Consider the following 23,073-nt stretch of genomic DNA (forward strand, 5'->3'; position numbering starts at 1 on the left):
AATGATTAATACTTCACAATTTAGAGTGAGGTATGGTAGGGTATGTGCTAGTGTTATCAGTGTACTAGACAGAGGCCTAATGGAGGCTTAGTGTAAATACACACATGGGAATATGATAGCTGGCAGGCTTATAATTGACTTTACAGGCATGGGGCATGTGTTTTCAGAAATGAAAATCCTACCAGTTATTAGGTTATTAAAAGTGCATGAAGGGATTATTATGTTCTTCAAAAAAATGAAATCTAAATTATTATCATTTTTTTACAATGGTTGGCATGGGGCGTGTGTATTTTCCAAAATGAAAATCCAACCAGTCATTAGATTAATAAAAGTAAATGGATGAATTGTTGTGTTCTATAAAAACCTAATTCTCAATTATTTTCATTTTTAAAACAGTAAAGAGGGGTAGCTAAGGAGTAGTGTGATACATGAATGTTAGATGTTAGGAACAAAATGGTCGGTGGTGGTGATAAACCAGAGGGTGAGCTAATGATGAAGCTATTAAAGGGAGGGTATGGGCAGGTTGAGAGCTACATGGTAAAGTGGGGATTGGAGGAGTATGGGACTGAGGGAATGGGTAGTGATTGGAGAGATGCATAGATGTGGGTCTACAGCTGATGTAAACAACATGAAGAGACAGACAGCAACTCTGCTTTAATTTATGTTAAAAGGAGGAAGCCGATATCCTTTAACTGAACTCTAGATACACGAGTGTCATAGTTTGTTCTGAATCATAGTATATGTTGTTCAGGAAACTGACAGTATTCTAAAACTTGAAAACATATTAGCGTATCATAATTTATAATTGTGTGACCCTCCAGTGGCAATGAAACGAAAAGCAGAGATTCAAAGGAACTTCAAATAAGATGCATTCATAAAAAATAATAAAGTTTATTCCAATGAGTGGCGCTTTTTCCAAAGGCTTCTTCAGACTCTTAAAACAATGAATAAAACTGTTTGAATCATTTTTAAACCATCCTTAAGCTTCCTATTGGACATTACAAATTGATATGTCACATGTTATCTTAAAGGAACAGATACTCAAAAAGTTAACATAGTTAAATGCAACAATATTTAGAAGGAATACTTCCAAATATACAATTAATGATCAGAATGTCCATGCAAATAAGTAAAAAATATGCATATACCCTGATACATTCTAAAAATAAAAGGAGCATTGTGCTTGGTCATATATCATTCTACAATCATTAAAAACTGTTGCTACATTCATTAAAAACCCTGAACATTCTCTCTCCTCATGGTGTTAAAAACATTAAAATCCTTAGATAAACAGCAAGTTTTATATATCTAGCATCTCTACTAAGATAGTGGTGTGTCGAATGCAACTTTGCATATATCAGGTTAAAAAACTAATATAGCGAGAACTCTGTACTAAAAATGTAAGCGTACCTTTACCACAAAACAACATAGCGAATGTAATGTATTTCAATGTGCCTCATCAAGGAGTCAGACATCATCATATCAGTGAAACGCTGTTGGCAAAGCTTAAAAATTCCACAAATAGGAACCTCTTAGATTCCACGTAAAACAAACTGTTTACAAGTTGTAAAGTGCCGTGTGCTATAGGAACTCTGAATGCAATTGAGTACAACATAACTTCATGCGCTATGGTAACTCAACGTGCGGTGAGCACGTTCTAGGCATCTAAGTACTGAACAACAGAAACAATGTTTAAATTTCTAAGAAAAAAGGTGAGCCTATATTCGTGCTGTCCTGTGCCTAAAATAGACAGTATTTGTAAGCACGATTATGCCCTAGAAGCATATATTGATCACAAAGTGTCATCTATGGAGCTTTATACTTAGGTATTATTATATGTGTGCTTTGTGCTAATTTCAAGCTTTATTGTGTCAATTTTTATGTGTTACGCCTAGCATTCCACTATTTATCTGTTTTTATCTTTTTATTTTGTATTAGTTAATGCCATCTCTGCCATGTTCAGCGAACACTTTAATAAGTGTACTCATTAATATGTACACGTTTCATTGTTTTAAATAGTGACACTTTGTGATCAATATATGCTTCTAGGGCATAATCTGACTCCTTGATGAGGCACATCGCGAAATACATTACATTCGCTATGTTGTTTTGTGGTAAAGGTACGCTTACATTTTTAGTACAGAGTTCTCGCTATATTAGTTTTTTAACCTGATATATGCAAAGTTGCGTTGCGTTTTTTAATGATTGTAGAATGATATATGACCAAGCACAATGCTCCTTTTATTTTTTAGAATGTATCAGGGTATATGCATATTTTTTACTTATTTGCATGGACATTCTGATCATTAATTGTATATTTGGAAGTATTCCTTCTAAATATTGTTGCATTTAACTATGTTAACTTTTTTGAGTATCTGTTCCTTTAAGACAAGATAACATGTGACATATCAATTTGTAATGTCCAATAGGAAGCTTAAGGATGGTTTAAAAATGATTCAAACAGTTTTATTCATTGTTTTAAGAGTCTGAAGAAGCCTTACTCATTGGAATAAACTTTATTATTTTTTATGAATGCATCTTATTTGAAGTTCCTTTGAATCTCTGCTTTTCGTTTCATTGCCACTGGAGGGTCACACACTTGGATTTGGATTGCTCTCTTTTATGTTTACGTGAGTCTCCTGCCTCAACTGATAGCAGCACTGCATTTGGCTTTTTGAGATAATTTATAATTGAATCATTCTTCAAATGTCTGTTTGAGCCTTAACAATCTACTATCCTACAACAAATTTGTTGCCAGGATCTTTTTTTTTTTTTTTCAGGGACAAAACTGAGTGAAATAATTAATGTATTGTACTTAATTTTGATTAAATATCTTAGCAAACATTACATAATCAAATGTTCTGTCTTTCATTCTGGGCACCATTTGAGCCAATTTCATAGAAGGTAGATTTTGGAAGTTAGAAACTGATAAAAATTAATGAGCTCTAATAAAGATCATAACATATAATTCAGGATGTAAATGTCTTACTGGCATCTTCCTCATTTTGAATGATTTCAGTCTTGTTTTTAAAATAAATACTGTTGCTTGCTTAGAATCCAGTTTTACCCATTTACTTAAGATTTTAAACATTCTTCCCAAGAAGTTTCATATTGCATCCAGGTATTACTTGTCTAGATTTAAAACATATTTATCTACCTAAGTGTTCGTACTTCCCTTTTTCATCTATTAACTTTATTATTAAGGTTTATTTTCTTCTTGTCATTTTTCTCTGATTAGCTAAAGGTACACAATATTTTAGGGTCCAAGTAATTTTCTTTTGTTCTCTTCAAGTATGCTCATTTTTCATTTACAGCAGTCTCCTTTTTTTATGGAAATTCTTCATGTTACATTGAAGTCTTTTAGTATTTTAATGCATACCTCTCAACTGTCTATATTTTCACAGCACTTCCAGACTTTTGCCTTGTTACTTATAAAATAAATAGTTTTCTAACATATCATTAAGAACTGAAATCACTAAATACTGATATACAATTGAGTTTCAGAATTATTACCTTTCAGAAATTGCATGTGAACATAATATTCAATATTTGTCCATGGTTTTGGGTCCGCTAGTCCCATTATTTTTGGCTTTGTCCAGATTTATTCTGCTATCTGCAGAAAGGTATGTCTTAATGACTGGTCCATTTCACTACACTGAGGACACCCTATTGGGAGGGAAAGGTGTCTTGCATGCAATAATAGTCAGGATGTGTACTTGTTGCCATCCAGGCCAGATACGTGGGGTGTATGTGGAACTGTACATGCCCTCAGGACAAAGCCTTGCATACCCCGACACCTGAGAGCATGTCTGCAGCTAACAAGGGTCTTAGGGTCAAATAATAGACAAACTCTAATGGCTGCCAAAAGGATGCCTTCTTCAGCCAGCAATCCCCCAGCAGGAAAAATGATCCTAGTTCAGTGCAGGAGGGCTGATGGATTTGGCAGGCAGGAGTACTAAAAGGATACCAAAAAGACTCAATTTAAAGACCGCACTTAATTTGTTATCAATAATTAAGACTAAAACTTATTTGCCCTCTTTTCCTATGAACTCTTATTGCATAATATTTGTTTTATTTAAGCCATACCAAAACATAAACAAAGGAAATGGGCAGATTCCCATTACAATTAGTTGTTTTCCAAGTTAGTAGACCAAATCTAAGTCTTCCAAACCAAAATGATAATATGGGCATCTTATAAAATGAAAACCTCTGAATAGCTTCCTTAGCTTTAGCAGAGATGACCAAATTATTTTTTTATAGTAGAATATCATTTCAGTCTCAGAAGTACAAAGAAAAAGGTCAGAAGAAAACAGGAAAGAATAAAACAGCCCCGATGAGATGGAAAATGTAGATATTATTTAAGATGCCGCAGTGCTACGGCGATAGCGTTGTTACCTCACAGCAAGAGGTTCTCCCGTTCGATTCTCGGCTGGGCTTGGGAGTGCCTTCTGTGTGGAGTCTGCATGTCCTCCCCGTGGTTGGGTAGCGTTTGAAAGACAAGCGTGCTTAAATGGGCGTGCCTTCGTTGAAGGTTGGGCGTTGAGCTGGCACCTCAACATTTCGTAAAAATCTACTGCCAATCATTAGCGGACCGGAGTTCCGCTGTGATGACCCCTTACCGGGAAAAGCCAAAAGACAAACAATAACAACAACATTCAAAGATCTTCAAAAATTACATAGATATTTGTTCTCCAACATGTGTAATAACAAAATGCAATAAACTTCCTTATAATATGATCTAGCATGAGACAAGATCCATTTCAGAATTTAGTATGCTGTTTCTCTAATCTAATAACATTACTCTTATTTTAGCCAAATATTGCAATCCTTTCCTTAAGCCATCTAAGTTCTTGATAGGATTCAAAGACAGGGTGTGCACTTCATATCAAATGACTTCTAAATTCACACATACAGCTACTTGTTTTTTTCAAAGGAAATAGTCAGCAAGCCAATATTTCTGAACTGTGCACCAACAAATACACTGTTCTATATCACGCAACAGTCTAGAATTTTGTAGAATGTTCAAAATTTCCTGCCTCATATTTTTGGTCTGTACCTCATAAAATTTGTGTTTTTTATCAAATTGTAGAGGATTAAAGTGACTAAATAACAGACATTTTTGTTTCAGATGTCATAAGCTTCAGAAATCGAATGCTAATATGAAACATGTTAGCTTAGAAGCTTTCTAAATTTATAAGAGCAATATTTAAAATCTTTCCCTGATTTTAGGCCCTTACCCCCCCCCCCCCCAACACCACCACTATTATCGGCATTGCCCATAATTATTGTGCCAAGAGGTTCAGAGGTAGGGACCATCTTGTCTAAGAAACTGTATACTTGTTACACAGGCTAATGCACAACTTCTACAAATGGCAGTAGAAATAATGGTCTGCCACACATGCTAGTAAAATGTGCGTGGGTAAGCTTGTGCATGACGACGAAGCTATGCATACACTGTAGCATGTGAAGAAACCTATACACTAGCATCAGGGAGAAGCACTGTGGGATTGTGGGTAAGCTTGTGCATGACGACGAAGCCATGCATACACTGTAGCATGTGAAGAAACCTATACACTAGCATCAGGGAGAAGCACTGTGGGACTGTTATCTATCAGACTACCAAAATGGGACCATATATGGTCAGAGACAAATCATGCACTCTTATGGCTGACTATATCACAGCTTCTTCCACAGTCAGCCCTTACCAGTGAAACCAGTCACTAAGTAGTATGGATATCAGTACCTGATCTCTGATGGATACTGGAGAGATCCTGTCCAACATGTTGCTAGGGAGAGCAGTGGCCTGTGAACACTGAAGAATTGTATGATGGGAGGAGGAGAATGGTGAACAGGCACTGGCTGAGAGAATTAACAAAAAAAAAAAATCCAGAGGGGTGTGAAAGACAAATTACTGAATGTTCCAGATTCTACCAGCAAATTGTATGGCAAACTAGCTGTGAGGCTAAGCTACAAGAAGCAAGGTAAACTAACATCAGAAAAGGTCCTGGTGACAGATGTATGAACATAATCTCTATCCTTTCCTCACTCTCTTTGGGAGGCAATGTCTTATCTTTTAGAAGTCTGACAGATTATTACCTCAGACATCGAGTCCTGAAGACAAGCTTGTAAGACGATTCTACAGAATTCCGACACAAACCTTACTCCAAGCACCTCATAACCTTATTCAGTATGTTTTTAGTGCTGATGAAACGGTTGCACAAAATAAATGTAATGGGTTCCAAAATGCCAAAAAGGCAAAGACTTCTGTCCCAAACTTTTTCTAATATCAAAAAAAGACAGCACATTGGCAACAGTACTAGATTTGTCCAACCTAATCCAGTTTGTTATCAGAGAGAATTTTAAAATGATGGTGATAATGACAGTTTTGCTTTTCCTAGGAAAGAACTGTAGCATGGCAACCCTGAATATATAAGATGTATATCTTTGAATATTTATTGTTTAACCAGTTAAACCCACTAGGTACAAATGACTATTCTGAGGAGTGAGCATTAACTGATTTCCTCAGAATCACAATTAGTAGGCAAATAAAGACCAGGGTAGTCAAATCCAAGACTACAGGATGGAGCTTATTAGCAGCTCATAGCCTTAATTCTCTGCTAAATTTCTAGACATTTCTTAGAAGGCCTTTCAATGGAACATATCTGACACTCCAAGTTGTTTATTCCTACTTTTAGTTTGCCACTCTCTTGCTTGGTTTGTCCACAATCCTAATAGTATTTATTAAATGTTTAGCTGCATTTTTTTTTGGTCTCATGAGATAACAATACATGCACTTTTTCCCCTGCCTGGATAATACTAATAAGATACTAGAAACACCACTTTCAGTATTTCAGTACAATAAAACCTACTCTTCCAATGCTTGGGCATCACAGTTTACGAGAAATCCTCCAAGACTCCAGCTCTAATAGTCAGATGATGTGCTCTGAGAGCTCACTCACATTCAAATAACAGCTTTTAATACAAAACAGTTGAAGATTCAAAACTGATACAGAGTATTTCTTGTCTCCATAAAATTACAAAAGAGTATTATCTAAGGCTCTGGGTACATGTTTGTTTTTTGTGTCTGTGTGATTCCCAATGTCAGTTTACAGATGAAATGACCACAGTGGACTCCTAATATCTGGCACTAGACCAGACACTAATTGGCCACAATGATGACTATTCTGACTATTTCAAATCAGTGAAAACAGAATTTCACTGGGGAAAGAATCCCCCTCAATCTATAGAAGGGAATTTTTCTATTACCCTCAATTGTGACACAAGACTTAAAATAAATTTATTTAGATTATGATTTAGGGGTATATGTCAGAATTCTTGCAGTTCAAAGTTTGTGGCTTCCTTTTAAAAGATCTAAACTCAAGAGCACTGGTAACTTTAAAAGACAGCTCCCCCCCAGGAGCACTACAGATCATTACAGACAGTGCAACAGTGATAGGCTACATCAACAACCATATTGATAAAATCTTGCTAGTTATGTGAGAAAGTTCTCCAAATATAGGGCTAGGAAATTTAGCACAGTTTTCCACTGTCTGCTGTTTACTTTCATGGATGACAAACTCTACAGGCAAGCTTCCTCCAAAGGTAAATGTCCATGTTTCATGAATGTCAGCTGAATTTTATAGTTTTTCAGGCTGGTGGATGGACATATCTCATTTAACAAGCATGAATGCATCTGCCAACTCTTCAAGTATCTGCTGTCAATATGTTGTTCTCTTAGTCTCAAGAGATCTTATGGAAATTGGGCACATTCCTTTCCCTACAGATTCAAGAACTGAGATGTGCCTTTTTACTTTTTCATTATTCAAAAAGTCCTGTTCGTGTTAAGGAAGGACAGAGCAATTCTCATTCTGATTGCACCAACCTACCAAAGCAGCCACCGTTCTCTTGTCTGATGTAGTTAATTAGAAATCTGCTTTAGTAAGTGCCATTTCTGAAGTCTCTATTGGCTCATCAAGAGAATGGAGTTACTTATTCCAATATTAACTTCCTGAATTATAAACTGGGAGGACAATGATTGTAATTCTTCACTGTGGTTTGTTTCTTTTAAAGCATTAGAAATTTTAAAAGCAAATAAAAGACCTAACAGTGGTATACCTTACTTTCAAAAATGAAACTAAAACAACATTTAAAAAGGTCACACAGGAAAACCAATTGGTTAAAAACACAAAAAGAAAAATCTAGCAAAGCTAGAATTTCCACTGCCTGGTACCTTAAACGTCTCGAATCAGAGGCAACATGGGATATATGTAAATTACCCTTTAAGGATATCAGGTGTTTCAGCTAAATGGCAAATCTGAATGTCCATGACTTTTTTCTTTTACTATTAATACTTTTTACGGACAATTTCAGGCCAATAAAGGCAAACCCCTCTAGCTGCGGACAGGCATGTTTCTGCCTTCTTATGACATCATCAGCACAGCATAAGAGGAATGTTTGACTTTTGGAAACACATTTCCAAAAGTCAAACATAACTCTTATGCGGTGCTGATGATGTCATAAGAAGGCAGAAACATGCATGTCCACAGCTAGAGGGGTTTGGTTTTATTGGCCTGAAATTGTCCATAAAAATACTTAAAAGTAAAAGAAAAAAGTCATGGACATTCAGAATTGTCGTTTAGCTGAAACACCTGAAATACTTAAAGGGTAATTTACATATATCCCATGTTGCCTCTGATTCAAGAGGTTTAAGGTATCACACAGTGGAAATTCTAGCTTTGCTAGATTTTTCTTTTTACTTTCAAAAATGGGAAAAGATGCAATATATACCTTTTCATTAGCAAAAGATCCTTTGGGCTCTGCAGGAGGAAGAAAGACCTTTAGATGATTTCAGTTACCTATTTAACTACATCTTCCATATTTCTCCTTTAATATTCACATTTCTGTAATGTTAACAAGTATTTTTGTTTTTCTCCAGATAGCAGCTAATCAATGTGTCAAGATTTTCTGCTGAGACAGAAAGAGAGAATACACTGGAAAGGTAAACAGTCATATGTAGAGGAATCTACTTGTTAGATTGAATGTTACATCCATTTCAAATACCTGATACACCGTGCTCCCATGCTAGTCTACAGACAAAGTCGATGGTAGAAACAGGAACATTCCCATCAATGCAAATCAAAGAGGCTGAGCACAGTTCTTTTCTGAAGGTTGCAACCTGAAAAACAGAAGGAATTGAACAAATGTCAGCATACTTAAGGTACAGAAGGCACGAGAGCATTTTATTTAGAGCCCCTAAAACATGCAAAATAACAATAGATATTAAGGCTTTTCTCTAGTTATCAAGTGTTTAGTGCAAAATAGAAAAGATAGAGAGATACTGACAGTTTTTATAGTGTATTGCAGTTTTGAAACCTGCCATATCAGTAACACCAGTAATTGTTTTTATTGTGGCTGCTACTGTGAATGATTTAGAGATGTACAGTTCCTTCAGCTAAGTATTACTCTATCTTTCTACATCACACTTTCTTTACACGTTTCTTTACATTTCTGAAGGCTTATGCACTGTTGTGCTGTAAAGAAATGATCTAACACACATTGTGAAGGAAACAATCAAAAAGCTTCTGCTGACTACTAGTGCTTGGCTGCTAGGTACTCTCCATTTTGGAGTGTTAACTAATCCAGGGTCAAGGGAATGTAGCACATGTGTACACGGAAGAGAAACTATTGCTGGATGGGATGGTAGTCCATTGCAAGAAACGTACTTTCAGACTGGGCACATACACAGTTATGGACAGTAAGAAGGATTGCCACTTTACCCACAATACGTGTTTAAGGGTGGTGAAACATGCAGTGAAATCACTTATGAACAGACTCCACACAGAAAGAACCCCAGCTGGCAGCCAAACCAAAAAACCAAGCAGGGTGACAAAACAACACTAATAGTCATTAGCAGTTTCAGATTATGAATCACCTTAGCTCAGCTAAGCAATCCCAGAAAACCCTAAACCAAAGTTGGTTAGTCTGGCTATGTAATACTTTGGTAGAAGGATTTAGAACCTCAAGCAATTAATATTTTTTTGGTTCTACAGATATTACACAAATAAAAGTAACAACTGTAAATTGTATTTTTCAAAGTTCAAAACTTAAAATCAAAATTACATATTTCATAAAATAACAATTCATATCATTAAATATTTTTATTTAGTAGAACATTTAAGACAGAGAAAACATTACTTAAAACCTTTAAAATATCACATTCCAAAAATAAATATTCCTTTACAAATGAAAGTGCTTTAGTAGAATCTTTCAGAATTCATAAGGATCTTCAACAAAGAATAGAAAATCCATATTGTGAATTTTAATTTGGAAAGGACATTTAGTCAGTAATTGATAACTCTGGGTCTTTCTCACATTATAAAGCATGGTGGATTCAAAACATTCTTTATCTGCAGTTGAAGCCACTTGTGTGAGCAGGAGTATTAGCAGTTCTACTACAGCAGGTTGCTTCGAGTGCTTCATGCAATCTGTATTAACCAGAAACATCTGTGGATCAGAGTGCTAAAATCTTGACTGCCACCAGATGATTGGGGATCTACTAGTAACCCATGCTCCAGAGGAGCATGCCAAAGAGGTAGACAATGAGAAGCCAATGTCATTGTACTACAGATGTCTGGACAAGAACTCACATCACAATAAAGCAGCAAATAAGGGTGATGACATATGCTTACCATGCAGTGTGTGCAGTTTAGTTACTTGCATGTGAAAAGTGAGAATATTCAAGATCTGGCACTGTAGGACAACCACAGACATCAAGGGTCTCATTGGGAAGGGTGTTTTAAGACTGCCTGAATGATAGCCTCACATGACTGGCTCTCACACAAGGATGAATGAATGTGAAAGAACTCCTATTATGGGAAAACATACCGTCATCAAAAATGAATAATAAAAAGCAAAAGAAAACTGTGTGAGTTTGGTTTTTCTCACTGCCTAAAATCACTGGTTGTCTGTTTTATCTATTCATGAGTTGTGAGTAGGACAAGTCTGAAATGTAGTTCTTTAATGAGCAATGATATAGAATTCATATAGGTTCATAGGTTCATACTAGGCTATCTGCCCTGGGGCAATTATAAGCCTAGCCCGATTCTGTATCTGTGCCCTTTTAAGGTTTAGTTTACTGTGCCTCTGTCTAATAGTGACCCATCCACTTATCGAGATTCTTCTTGAAGAGATTCAGTGAGATGCTCTGCCTCACATGAACTGGAATTCTATTCCAGAGTGAAGGAGCCTCTGGGTTATGAACCTGTCCCTCCAGCAAGTTCTATATGTTTCTGTGCTGAGGTTCAAGTGCATGTGGCTCTCATTTAGATTTACTGAGGTGGAGCATGTCCATTAATTCTGGATTTGACATAGCTTTGTATGTCAGGCATAGATCGCCTCAAAGTAGGCGGTATGCAACTGAGTAGAGCTGGAGTTTTTAACCGAGGCAGCATATGCATCAGTTTGAGACCCTTGATCCTCTTGGTGAGATACTTTTGGGGTCTTTCTAATTGCTGCAGGTGTTGGGTAAGGTACATCCCAAAGGCATTGTATTCTATGATGGGCCTAATGAGGGATGAATAAAGGGGCATGATTACCTCTCTTGATCTAGATGTGAAACCCTTCGTGATGAGGTGGGCTATGTAGAAGGTCTTTCTAACCACTTTGGCAATGTGGTTTTCAAAGGAGAGATTGCTATCAACTTGGGTCCCCAGGTCCCTAATAACTTTCTCTGTACTTAATGGGTTTATGTGGTAATTTGTGGGCACATTGTTTTTGCCAAAGGGAATGACTATACATTTTTGGCATTTAGCTTTAAACCATGGCGCTGGCACCAGTTATCTGTCTCTGTGAGACCTTTTTGAAGGATGTCCATGTCAGCTGGAGAGTTGATTATGACTTGGTGAGCCATAGTCCTTGCCTGTACCGGAAAAGTATATACCGAACAGGAGTGGTCCCAGGACAGAAGACACCACTTGTGACCGGACATGGCTCCAGCAACTCTCACTCTGTGGGTTCTGTCTTTGAGCCAGTTTGGGACCCATCTTGTGACATAGGGGTTTATATTTAAACTGGATAGCTTATTTATGATGCCCGAGTGGGGTATTGTGTCAAATGCCTTTGCAAGGTCCAGATAGGCTGTGTGGACTACCTTCCCTTCATCTATGGCTTTGGTGACTGTTTCAAAGAAGTCAACCAGGTTCAAAAGGCAGGATCTGCCCTTGACAAAGCCGAACTGGATCTAGTGTCTGTAGGTCCCCAATGTCTTTGTTTATGAGCTCCATGATGATACTCTCCATAGCCTTGCAGACTAAGCTAGTCAGGCTTATGGGGCGATAGTTTCCACCTTTGTGGAGTGAGACCACTGTTGCTGCATGCCATTCTGTGGGCACATATCCTGTAGTGAGGCTGAGATTGTATAGCTGTTTTATTTGAGGATTAGTTCCTCTTGTAGTTCATGTAGATGCCATCTGCTCCCATGGAAGCAGTGTTTTTGCTTTGGAGAGGGCAGCCTTGAGCATCTAAGATGTTTGGGAGGCAGCCCTCTGGATAGATACTTGCTCTTTGGGGGGGGAGAAGTTTGCACTGAACCTGTCTGCCAAATCAACTCAGAACAAGTCTGGGAGTTCCATCCCAGGTTTCTAACATAACTGAAAAAGCCTTATGATTGTCTTTGGTGTCCGGCCTTGGAGGATTTTATGAACTGATCAGAGATGCCTTTTTGCTTTATCATGTAGTAGCTTCCTCCTTCTGTTGTACAGTTTATTTATGGCAGGGGTCCACCAGACTGGATGCCTGCCTTTGGATGATTGTTTGTTTTTCTATGAACTTGGTGACAGCAAATATTTTTATGAACTACTGTCAAAGTTTTAAGTTACTAGATCAATGATTTCCCCAATGAAGTCTGTCAAGTACTCGTTAGACAACTCTTACCTAAAGAGTTTCTTCTGAGTATTTTTTTTATCCTTTGTTGAATGAGTTAATACCATTAGGCTGGTGGCCTCCTTTCAAGGGAGACCAGAGACGGTATTTATACTTGTGATGTTATAAGGTAGTGCCATATGTGCCAGAGAGAGTAGGGCAGCACATATGCCAGCATAGCTAGCTAGAGTTTTGTAAAGAATTTTATGCTATTTGACTATCACATTGACTTGTACAGATGTTTAAGTTAAAAATATATTTGTAAAGTTACTTGTGTTAAAAATGCATCAACAGTAGGTCCTGTTGGACAGAAACAATGTATGCATGTATATTAGGTTGTATTGTTGTAATTGATCAAATATGTATGTTTATCAGAGAATCCTGGAAGGGTGGAAAGTTTGAAATTGTGTTATAGCTTTCAGATGCTGCCACAGATGTTAACAAAGCTCTGTGTGTGTGTGTGTGTGTGTGTGTATTGTACCAGAGTTAAGTTACCAGAGGTGATGTCATCCTCTAACCAGCATCTGGTTTCTTGGAACTCTCACAGCAGTACTTTGTAACCTGACATGAAAGATTTCTGACAGGCTACATATTAACCCATTCACACAAAGACAATATCATGTGGCTTTTGCTGTGGTAAGACACTCAGCACATGTCAGCTTGCCTTGGTTTATTAGTAGTCAGAGACCAGTAATTCTTTAGCCTGTCAGGGACATTTAGTGAGAATAGTTTAGTATTGTTTTCTGCATCTGTGAGAAACTATCCAACTGTGTTATCTCTGTGGTGTAAACTCTGTTGTTTATTGTATTCAGTCTTATCCTGTTTTCTGTTTTATTCATCATTAAATATTGGAATACCTTTCATTGTGACAGGTCTTTTAGAGAACAGTTTTAACATCTTGAGAGTACTTATGCTTGTTTTAGTGACACTATGGCCAGTCTTGAAAGCCTTGCTGCTTTAGTCACACCCTACCATTTGCATTAGTATTAATTTTACACAGTATAATTGGGTACCATTTGTAAGAGCCTTAGGGTAGCTGACTGGCATCAGAGTGATTACCTCAGGGTCTGAGCATTAAGGGTCACAGCTTATAAATATGTGCCAGCTTTTCCCAGGTGTGTATGTTTGTGTAAAACTCAAGTATGCAAATATGTGCATCAGCTACTGGGAACAGGGATATAGAGCTCCAAAGTGGTCAGTGTGGAGTTCTGTGTGGGACTGGAGAGAGAAAGAGTCCAGCTCCAGGTATGAAGCATGCTCTCTGTGTGCTGATACAAGGAATTGTGCCTGGTGCAGGAAGCTGCATCTGAAAATACTGTGTAAATCCATATTTGCTCTTAGTGACCATCCCACACTGGAGTCAGTGGTAAGGATTGAGTATCCTTGATTGCTGGTGTGTAGTAGGGAGCCATCACAATACTACTAGGGGAAATTTGGCAAGGGCTTCAGGGAACTTCTCTCACTCAATAGGCATTACTCACAATAGGCTGTGTGTGCGAGTACATGCACATGACTTGTTCTTGGTGCATTGGCAACTGGGAGGACAATGTATAAGATGGAGCAACATCTGTTGGAGTGGAGGTGAACACCAGCTCTAAAACTGAAGTAAATACTAGTTTGGAGGATAAGAAATCATATTTCAGAAGGAGTTATTCAAGCCGACGGACAGTACTGAAAAAGAAGAATGTATTGCTACAATGTTACAACCGTGCAATGTATCTTAGAAAAGGAAGGGTCACCAAAAAAAAAAAAAACATATGCAGAGACAGTGGCTATAGAGATGGGAGAAAAGAAAGAAGAAACAAAGAAGATAATACTAAAAGAAGGTTTGTTGTGAGGGTCCAAGGTAAAAAGGACACTGAGATGGACAGATATGAGGTATGGGACACAGTTATACTTCCTTTGGGTATCGACACATGAGTTAAGAGCCTTTATTTTGATAAATGGACATTCTGTGACATTATTTTTGAGACTGCATAAAGTATGAAAATGTTTTATGTGAGTATAATAAAGACAGAATGACAATCCATGGAATGAATGTGTAGTTAAAACATTTTTTTTTTCAAGGAAAAAAAACTACACATACAATTTTGAATGCAAGTTGAAAGAGAGACTTTTAAAAAGTCTTTAAAAAGTATTTTTTTTTTTTAGAAGTGATGGACATTTCTAAAGTTTTTCATAAGGGATTATGGATTAGGGGATGGGATTGTAATGTTGTTTTGAAAATGGAATATGAAAAATAATATACATATCATAAGCATTATAGCTGCTGAAGGTAACACAAGTGTGGTAAAATATTGGGGAGTTGTGGTAGTGAAGGGCACTTGGTAAATAATCATGATAAAAAGAAGTGCTACATATGTGGGAAAACTGGGCATGATGTAAAGAAATGTAAACCTGAACGTTATAAATTAAAAAAAAATGGACATTTATGGATGAATTGTAAAGAAAAAGATAATGAACCACATAGCAAAAATAAAAAAAAATAAGATGCAAGATAAAGAACAAAATGAAGAAGAAATGAAAGCAACAACAGAAAATAATTTAGAAAAAGTAATGAAAAAAGGGAGAAGATGAGACAGAAATGATTCTAAAGTTAGTGGTGAGGAAGACACAAGTTGGAGAGTAGTAAAAGGTAGAAAGAATTCTATTGGTAAAAGCGTTAAAGATAGAAAAAGGAAATTTAACAATATAAACTGAAAAGTGAAAAAGAAAGGAAATGGATGATGAATAATATAGTTTAAAAATAAATAGTATAAGGAGATGATTTCTCTTACTCTAAGAAATATGGAAACCAGCAATTTAAGAATTATTTCAGTAAATGTTAATGGTACAGAAACATATATAGAAGAATAATGATTCTAGAATGATGTAAAAAATGTGACGGACATAATTGTTTTACATGATATAAGATTTTTAACAAATGAAAAAAAAGATTATAAACAGAAAAAATATGGAATGGAAAAATATAGAATTTTGGCAATGAGCACTGTTTAGGAATAATGATTCTATGTAGAAAGATAGTGCAAATTCTAGATGCAACATCAGTTAAGATGGGGAGACTCATTTGTCAGTCTGTAAAGAATAAAGGCTTGTTGCTTCGGAACAGTAACTGGGTTTCATGATTTTTGGAAATTATTATGACTGAGCTCATCAATAAAGTTTGAAGTCCACTAGTTTCTCCATTTTTTATTTTTTCTTCAACACTCATGAAGGTGAGGTTGGAACTAGACAGATTCCTGTGCTTGTTATTTTTTTTATATCCACATCAAAATGACTACTTGAATACAGACCACGCTTTTTTATTTTCAGCAAATCCCACAAAGAGTTGGTCTGATGTTCTAAATTCTTTAGTTCTGCCTATACTGTACCTAATTTCTCTGTTGTACCTCATTTGCTTCCATAAATCTAAGGATTGTAGGAATCTTTATTTTGACACCAGCACAAGTAAAAGTAGATCTAGCCAAACATGGCCAGGAGATAAAAGCAAATCCTTTTATTGTACAAAACATTGTAAGCACTTTCAGTATAATCTAGCTATGTTCATCCCATCACTAATTATGTGTATCAATTTAAATTTTATGCTGACTGCAAAATAAGTAATTTGGAGTATATTGCTATATGTAAGCTATACAAAAGATTTTATGTTGGTAAGATACACAGAATGCTTAAAGAATGCTTTGTACAAATGTGAATGCTGCTGAAAATGATCATACTTCTCATTTTATGTTTTTTTACAATTGTATAATATTAATGGCATGGGAGGGGATATCATAAATTATACAGAATGCAGGAAAGTGGACTGGACTTTAGAACTGAAAGCTGATAGGGGACTAGGGCTTAATGAAGCTGAAAATGAAATCCTGTCCTTTGCTCCACCAAATTTATAATTAAGTGTATATAAATGTTATTTGTAAATTCATTTTTACTATTGGTCTGAAGTAGCATCTGTTGCCTTGAAAGCACTTACCATTTTTGTTCAATAAAAGGATTTGCTTTTATCACCTGACTGCGTTTGCCTGGATCTACTTTTACTTATGCTGCTGTTGTTGTGTGTATTTACCAGCCTTCATCCACTACTGTAGTTTCTTTTGAGTCATTATTTTGAGGTACAGGGCTCAATTCTGTGTTACTACTTCTGCCATTACCTTAATGCACAAGGCAAACCTAACTTTGTGGGACACGAGGAAAGGTGCTTTATATATCAAGGCCTGAAGCTCAGAGGCTTTCTAGAGAAGTATTTCATATCTGCAGAAGCAGCTGCAAAATCAGCTTTACCAACATGAAACTTAAGGCCCAACCTGGAGACATAATCCTCTTGGAGTATGAAGGAGTCCATTTAGTAATTGCTTGACTGGTGGTTAGCATGACATGGGGAATCTAAGGACAGCAGGCTAAAATTACAAAAAGAAATATTTGAAAACAGGCAAGCATAAGAAAATCAGCTAATAGCCAAGTATAAATATTAAGTACCCAAATAATAAACAATAAAAAGGTTTTGGTGCATACAATCCATCTCATGCCTATTGTGGCATGCCAGCCTAAAAATAAAGAACATTTCTTTCCATAAGAAAAATCAAGATACCCATCCTGCACCTTGACAAAAACAGGCCACAGCCTGAAAGCAAAGATGTAATACAATATAAGCAGACTTATAAAATGGAAGAATAGTACAACAGCAATTTAAAGAAGATGAAAAAGACAGGCAGGTATTACATTGTCCAACTAAGACTGAGGGAACATGTGGAAACAGGCAAGGAAACCAAGGGAATTCATCTGTGACTAATGTATGAAAGCAAACATGTATGCAGAAGGCTGTAAAGCAGATTTCAACTGCTGAGATAAAAACAATTTGGGACTGAATATTATCTCATATTTTGAGAACGAATGGGGGCAAAGCATTGTTGGTTACAGCTTAGTACAGAACTAAAATTTTCACTGAAGAATGTTTACCATCTTGGAAAGACCATTACCTAGCACACCAAAGACAATAATAACCAGGGAATGGAAAGCAAGCACTAAAACTGCATGTAGAAGTATGATTACAAATATTTATCAGCTACTATTGAGAATTAAAAACATCATGGAAGGAAACACAACAAACAAACAAAACATCCAGGGCACACATTTAGCAGCATTTCCATTTTTTCCAACATAAAGCTTTCAGAGTTACTGTCACCATTGTGGATAAGACTAGTGTATAGTTGTAAGTTTCATGTGCTGTATGGTGTTTCTGATTTTCTCTTAGTCGTGCTTTTTTAATTTAACAAACTAGTCAATAAAAAAATAGAATGTCTTACAGAGGTACTTTCACTGATGGAGTACCCCAAGGGTAACAGAATGTCTTACAGAGGTGCTTTCACTGATGGAGTACCCCAAGGGTAACAGAATGTCTTACAGAGGTGCTTTCACTGATGGAGTACCCCAAGGGTCTGTACTTGCAGCCCAACTTTCCTTCTATAAAAAACTCCACGCTCCTCAGGCATTCAAATTGTACTCTGTGCACAGATGGTCTTATGGTTCTACATTCAGCAAAGTGAATAAAACAACTCCAAAAAGACATTCAAACCATACCTCTCAACTTCCTAGCACAAGAAATCTGGACAAAGCCAAAAATAATGGGAGGACAAAGGTCTAACAAAAGGGATAGGTTTTAAATACTGCTCTTATAAACTTAGAAAATTTCTAGAATAACAGTTTTTTGCAATAGCATGCATTTTCTGTGGGTTAGGAAGTCTGAAACACAAATGTCTGTCATTATTTAGTGATTTCAGTCACTAACAATTTGCCAGAAAATAATGGAGAATAATCTGAGCATTCTGCAAAATACTTCACAAGTTCAAAGGTATGATTCAAACCATTTGGAACTGGACAAGCATTAAAAATGGAATGAAGTGCAGCAGAACAGCAGCATTGCGCCCCCCCCCCAAAAAAAAAAGATAACACATGCAGCATCACTATAAAAAGTCCCACTAGGCTAAACCTTTGCTCAGGTTACTACACAGAGATTCATAGATTGAGCAAAGCTTAGTTTTTATTCACCACCACCAAACAATTTTGACTGTCTGTGTCTTGTAGGATAAAACTTTTGCTAGGCTCCCTACTTTTTTCTTCAATTTCTTTGCCAAGCATTTATTACTATATATTGTATTCTTTGTCACTGCTGATGCTTGGAGCTTTTCTCCCCGAACCTCTACTGAAAATGGACATATATCCAGTTATACTAGCCTGGTCAACAAATGTAAAATAAATAAAATAAAATATTTCCACACATCTCAGATTACAACCATAGTTCTCTTTAAACTCCTTATTAAAGCTGCATGGGTCAGACCACAACTTTTGCAACTTGGGATCACAAGTCTGGGAATCGCTTTCAACCTCTACTAAAGAAAACTCATTTGAAGTACTCAGAAAGAAATAGAAATGCTTCCTCTTCAAAGACACCTCTTGTACCTGTTACACAGTGGGTACAATTACCTAATTCTACCACCCTCCCATTTCATGTCCTAGTCACACATGTACACAGTGTCTGGATACACTCACACAATTTAAACAAATAATACGTAAGCAGTATATACAACAAGCATAGGCAAAACTAATTTATTCACTCTCTCTCCTTGCTGCTGATGCTCGCTCTTTACCTCACTGCTTAGTTACTCACCTAATAACAATTTATCAGCTCCTTTCCTAGATTTCCTGTTTTAAAATGAATTTGTACTATACATCTCCTAATTCTCTTTACTTTTTTATCACACGTTATGCTGCAATACGAAATTTACATTCTGTACTTGATTGTAGTTCCTACTTTAAGCTCCCAGGCTGAACATGTAAATGGTTGAATGACACCAGTGTTCTACCATGGTTAGTACATATAAACAAATAAAATAAAATTAAATAAATAAATAGCAGTATCATTTACCATATTAAAAAATCCTACTGCCACACTTACCACTTAAAATGCAAGGTTAGAAGATCCATTTGAGCCGATATCTTTTTTTCCCAAAGCTGACATCTACAATTCCCATACTCACCCTAAACTCATCAGACAATACTAAAATGTTACAGGTCATAGTAAAAAAAAAGTATGTAGATTCATCCTCTGTACTTCAAGACACAAAAGAAAATGACTCTTGATTAGGGTCTATATTAGATCAGCGAACGCTTAAACAAGCGAACGCTGATTGATCGACCTTATTTTAGCAAATGTTCAAAATATCGAAGCAACAGAAACACAAATTTTTTCCTAGGGAAAGAATTTGGTTGTCCATTTCTGTTGCTTCGGTATTTTCAGTACTGTGGTGGAAAGTTACGGGTCGGATTCAGGTAAGTGTGCGATTGTGTGGATGTGAGTGTTAGGGTGGGATAGGTGAGTTAGGATTAGGGCTCGGGTTAGGTATGTGTGCGATTGTGTTGACGTGAGGGTTAGGGCGGGTTTAGGTGAGTTAGGGTTAGGGAGCGGGAGAGGTGAGTGTGCGATAGTGACGGACCTTAGGGTTAAGGAAAGTGGATAGTTAGTGGTGTGTGTATAGTTTAGTGTAGGGTTAGGTGTCAGATTTTAGGTGTATGAGTATGGATTTCTGTTTGTTTGGTGTGCTTGTGTTGTGTGTATGTGTTTTAGATCAGCGATTTTTTTCCTAGGTTACATTCACTTTTTAAACATTCGCTGATCTAAAGTCAAATTTTAGGGTACCTTGCAGCATATGTGCAGTAAAAGTTTTCTGTTGGAAAGACTGAATGAATGAACAAATAATGACCATATTAGGTATTTACACAATCAGTGAAAAATTAGGATGAATCCAGTGTTATAGCTATTTATTACAGATGCTGTAAAGAACATGACAGCTTATATTTTCAGGTTATAAAATTAATAAAAAATTGTTGAATGAGTTGGGGGATATAAAGATAAGAGATGTTAAAAATATTTTTCTGGATAATCCAGAAACAAAGTACCTTGTCCAGTTCTCCAGTATTTCAGCTAAATGATTTTATTCTAAGGTTTTGGTTATCATCAGAAATTTACCCTTTTCCCTACTGTAGTGTGCTCTTGGAGTTGGTATATATATATATATATATATATATATATATATATATAGTGTGTTGATGATTCATTGAAGTGAACTTTCGCTAAAGTGAGTGCTTGCTGTATTTGGTTTGAACAGTCGTTCGTGGTAGTGAACCTTCAATAAAGTGATATAGACCTACCTGAATGTGTTTCAATGCTTTACATGTTCAACAGTGTTCTTAAATAGTAAGCAAAAAATGACAAGTTGTCCATAGAAGTTGAAGAATAAATACAGTGGTGTAGGGTCGCTGTCTGCATCTTTTTTCATATTTGTGCACATTTGACATTGTTCTCAACATTTTGTTGAGAACTGAACAAAACCCTAAAATCAGAGATAATTTTAAATATTATTCTAGTCCACTTAAAGTTAACAGAACAACAGGTTTTGTATTAGCATGCATTTTCTGAGCAGTATCCTAATGTTTAATCCCTTCACATTCTACAGCTTTCATACTTTTGTACCTTTCTCCATAATGAATTTACATAAACTCTAAAAAATGACCCTTGTAGTTGCTCAAGCCCCAGGACTTCACAGTCATGGGCTTGAGTAGCTATTTCCCATCCACTCACCAGTCCGAGCAGCTGATCAAACTTGAATGTGACTTCAGGAAGGCAGCTGTTGCAGTGTTTGGATGTCATCAAGGTCTCCTCGTGTAACTGGTAAGTGGTAACAGAGTTAGGGTCAGGAGTGATAGGGGAGTGGTCATGAGTTGTTTTTAGGGCTAGAGTCAGCATTCTGGGAGAGACAGTTAGCGTAGTGGTACTGCACAGGAATCAGGGATCAGAATAGGGGGAGTTAGGGCACTTACCAACATGTGTGAGTGGCAGCATGGAAGTGTATCACAAACTAATGGTAAGTGAGCATTTACAGTAGACCCCTCTAAAAATATTTAAATCCTTGCTACCTTACTTTAAACTGCCTGAGCTGTTTCTCTCTTTTCAACCTTTTAGTGTTGTTTCTTTCATTTCTATTTCCTGAACAAACTTTCATCTCATCCTTAATCATGCACTTTCTAATATTCTCCAGCTATCAGTGAATGCCTACAAGTTATTTTACTCTTTATAAGTTATATCATTTTTCCTTCCTCAGTGAAGGTTGTAAATATAACAAGATTGCTTTATTTTAACACAGTAGTTTTCTTAATGAATGTTGTAAATATTCCTAGGTTTATATTACAGTACCACAATATCTTCTTTAAATGGATTTTTATACTAATTTTATCATATCATAACCTTTATTCTTTAGTGGAACTTTTCTCCTTAGGCCTCCACTGAAAATGGATCTTGCTTAGTCCAGTTGGATTATCCCAGTTAAACAATTATGTACACGGGTAACATGTAAATGTCTGCCTGCCCTGGCGTTATTCGTAATCATAATACAAGGCACTCTGGGTTAACCATAGTAAAGATATTAGGGCTAAAAGCTTATTGGGAATACATGGCTAGGCTTCTGAAGAACCTCATGGATCATTAGCCTAGTAAAAACCTATCAACTTATGCAGACATACATACATAAATCAATAAATAAAAGAATGTAATTATTGACAGACTTTACTCAATGCAATCAATAAAGATTTACCAGAAAATCAAACATTTTGTGAGGGGAAAGTATAAAAAATATGAAACAAAATCAGGAACAAGTGAGAGCTACTCAGGTCAGTTTGGGAGACATAACTGTGTCATAGTAGTTCTGCACAGAGCTATGATTTATTCACTGACACTGCTGAGAACTCTCTGTCCCTGCCTGTGTACCTGGAGGATGCTCCTGGTTGCTAATAGCAGTGTTTGATTTGTTTGATTGATTCCCCAGTGAAAGAGGGAAGAGAAAATGTGAGAAGCAGGACTGAATGGTTATTTTTTGATCAGGATTTTTCTACTACTCGTTCCAAGGTAAATGAAAAATACTGAAAGTTAAAATGTAAGAGGTCATTGCAGAGATGCTTAAGGCTACGATGCAACATATGCTGTTTGATAACTGAGAAACCATCACTATCTGCCATGGCAGGAGCAGGGTTATACAAAGTGCTGTGTTTGCCAAAATTAGTGTAAAATGATTACTGTTATGGCTTAGGTTTGTACGTGTGTGTTTATCA

At 36.5% G+C, this 23,073-nt stretch overlaps 1 protein-coding gene across 1 annotated transcript in view; it reads right to left on the minus strand.

The window, feature by feature from the left end:
- Positions 1-23,073, minus strand: part of LOC122815724 (pseudouridine-metabolizing bifunctional protein C1861.05-like) — an 871,888-nt gene that overhangs the window by 515,023 nt on the left and 333,792 nt on the right. Inside the window, exon 14 of the mRNA XM_044088476.1 lies at positions 9,061-9,175. Coding sequence (XP_043944411.1) covers positions 9,061-9,175 — 115 coding nt within the window. The remainder of the gene's footprint in view (positions 1-9,060; positions 9,176-23,073) is intronic.

The sequence above is a fragment of the Protopterus annectens genome, chromosome 11.part0 (genome assembly GCF_019279795.1).
Source record: "Protopterus annectens isolate FY-2018-M chromosome 11.part0, PAN1.0, whole genome shotgun sequence".
NCBI lineage: Eukaryota > Metazoa > Chordata > Ceratodontiformes > Protopteridae > Protopterus > Protopterus annectens.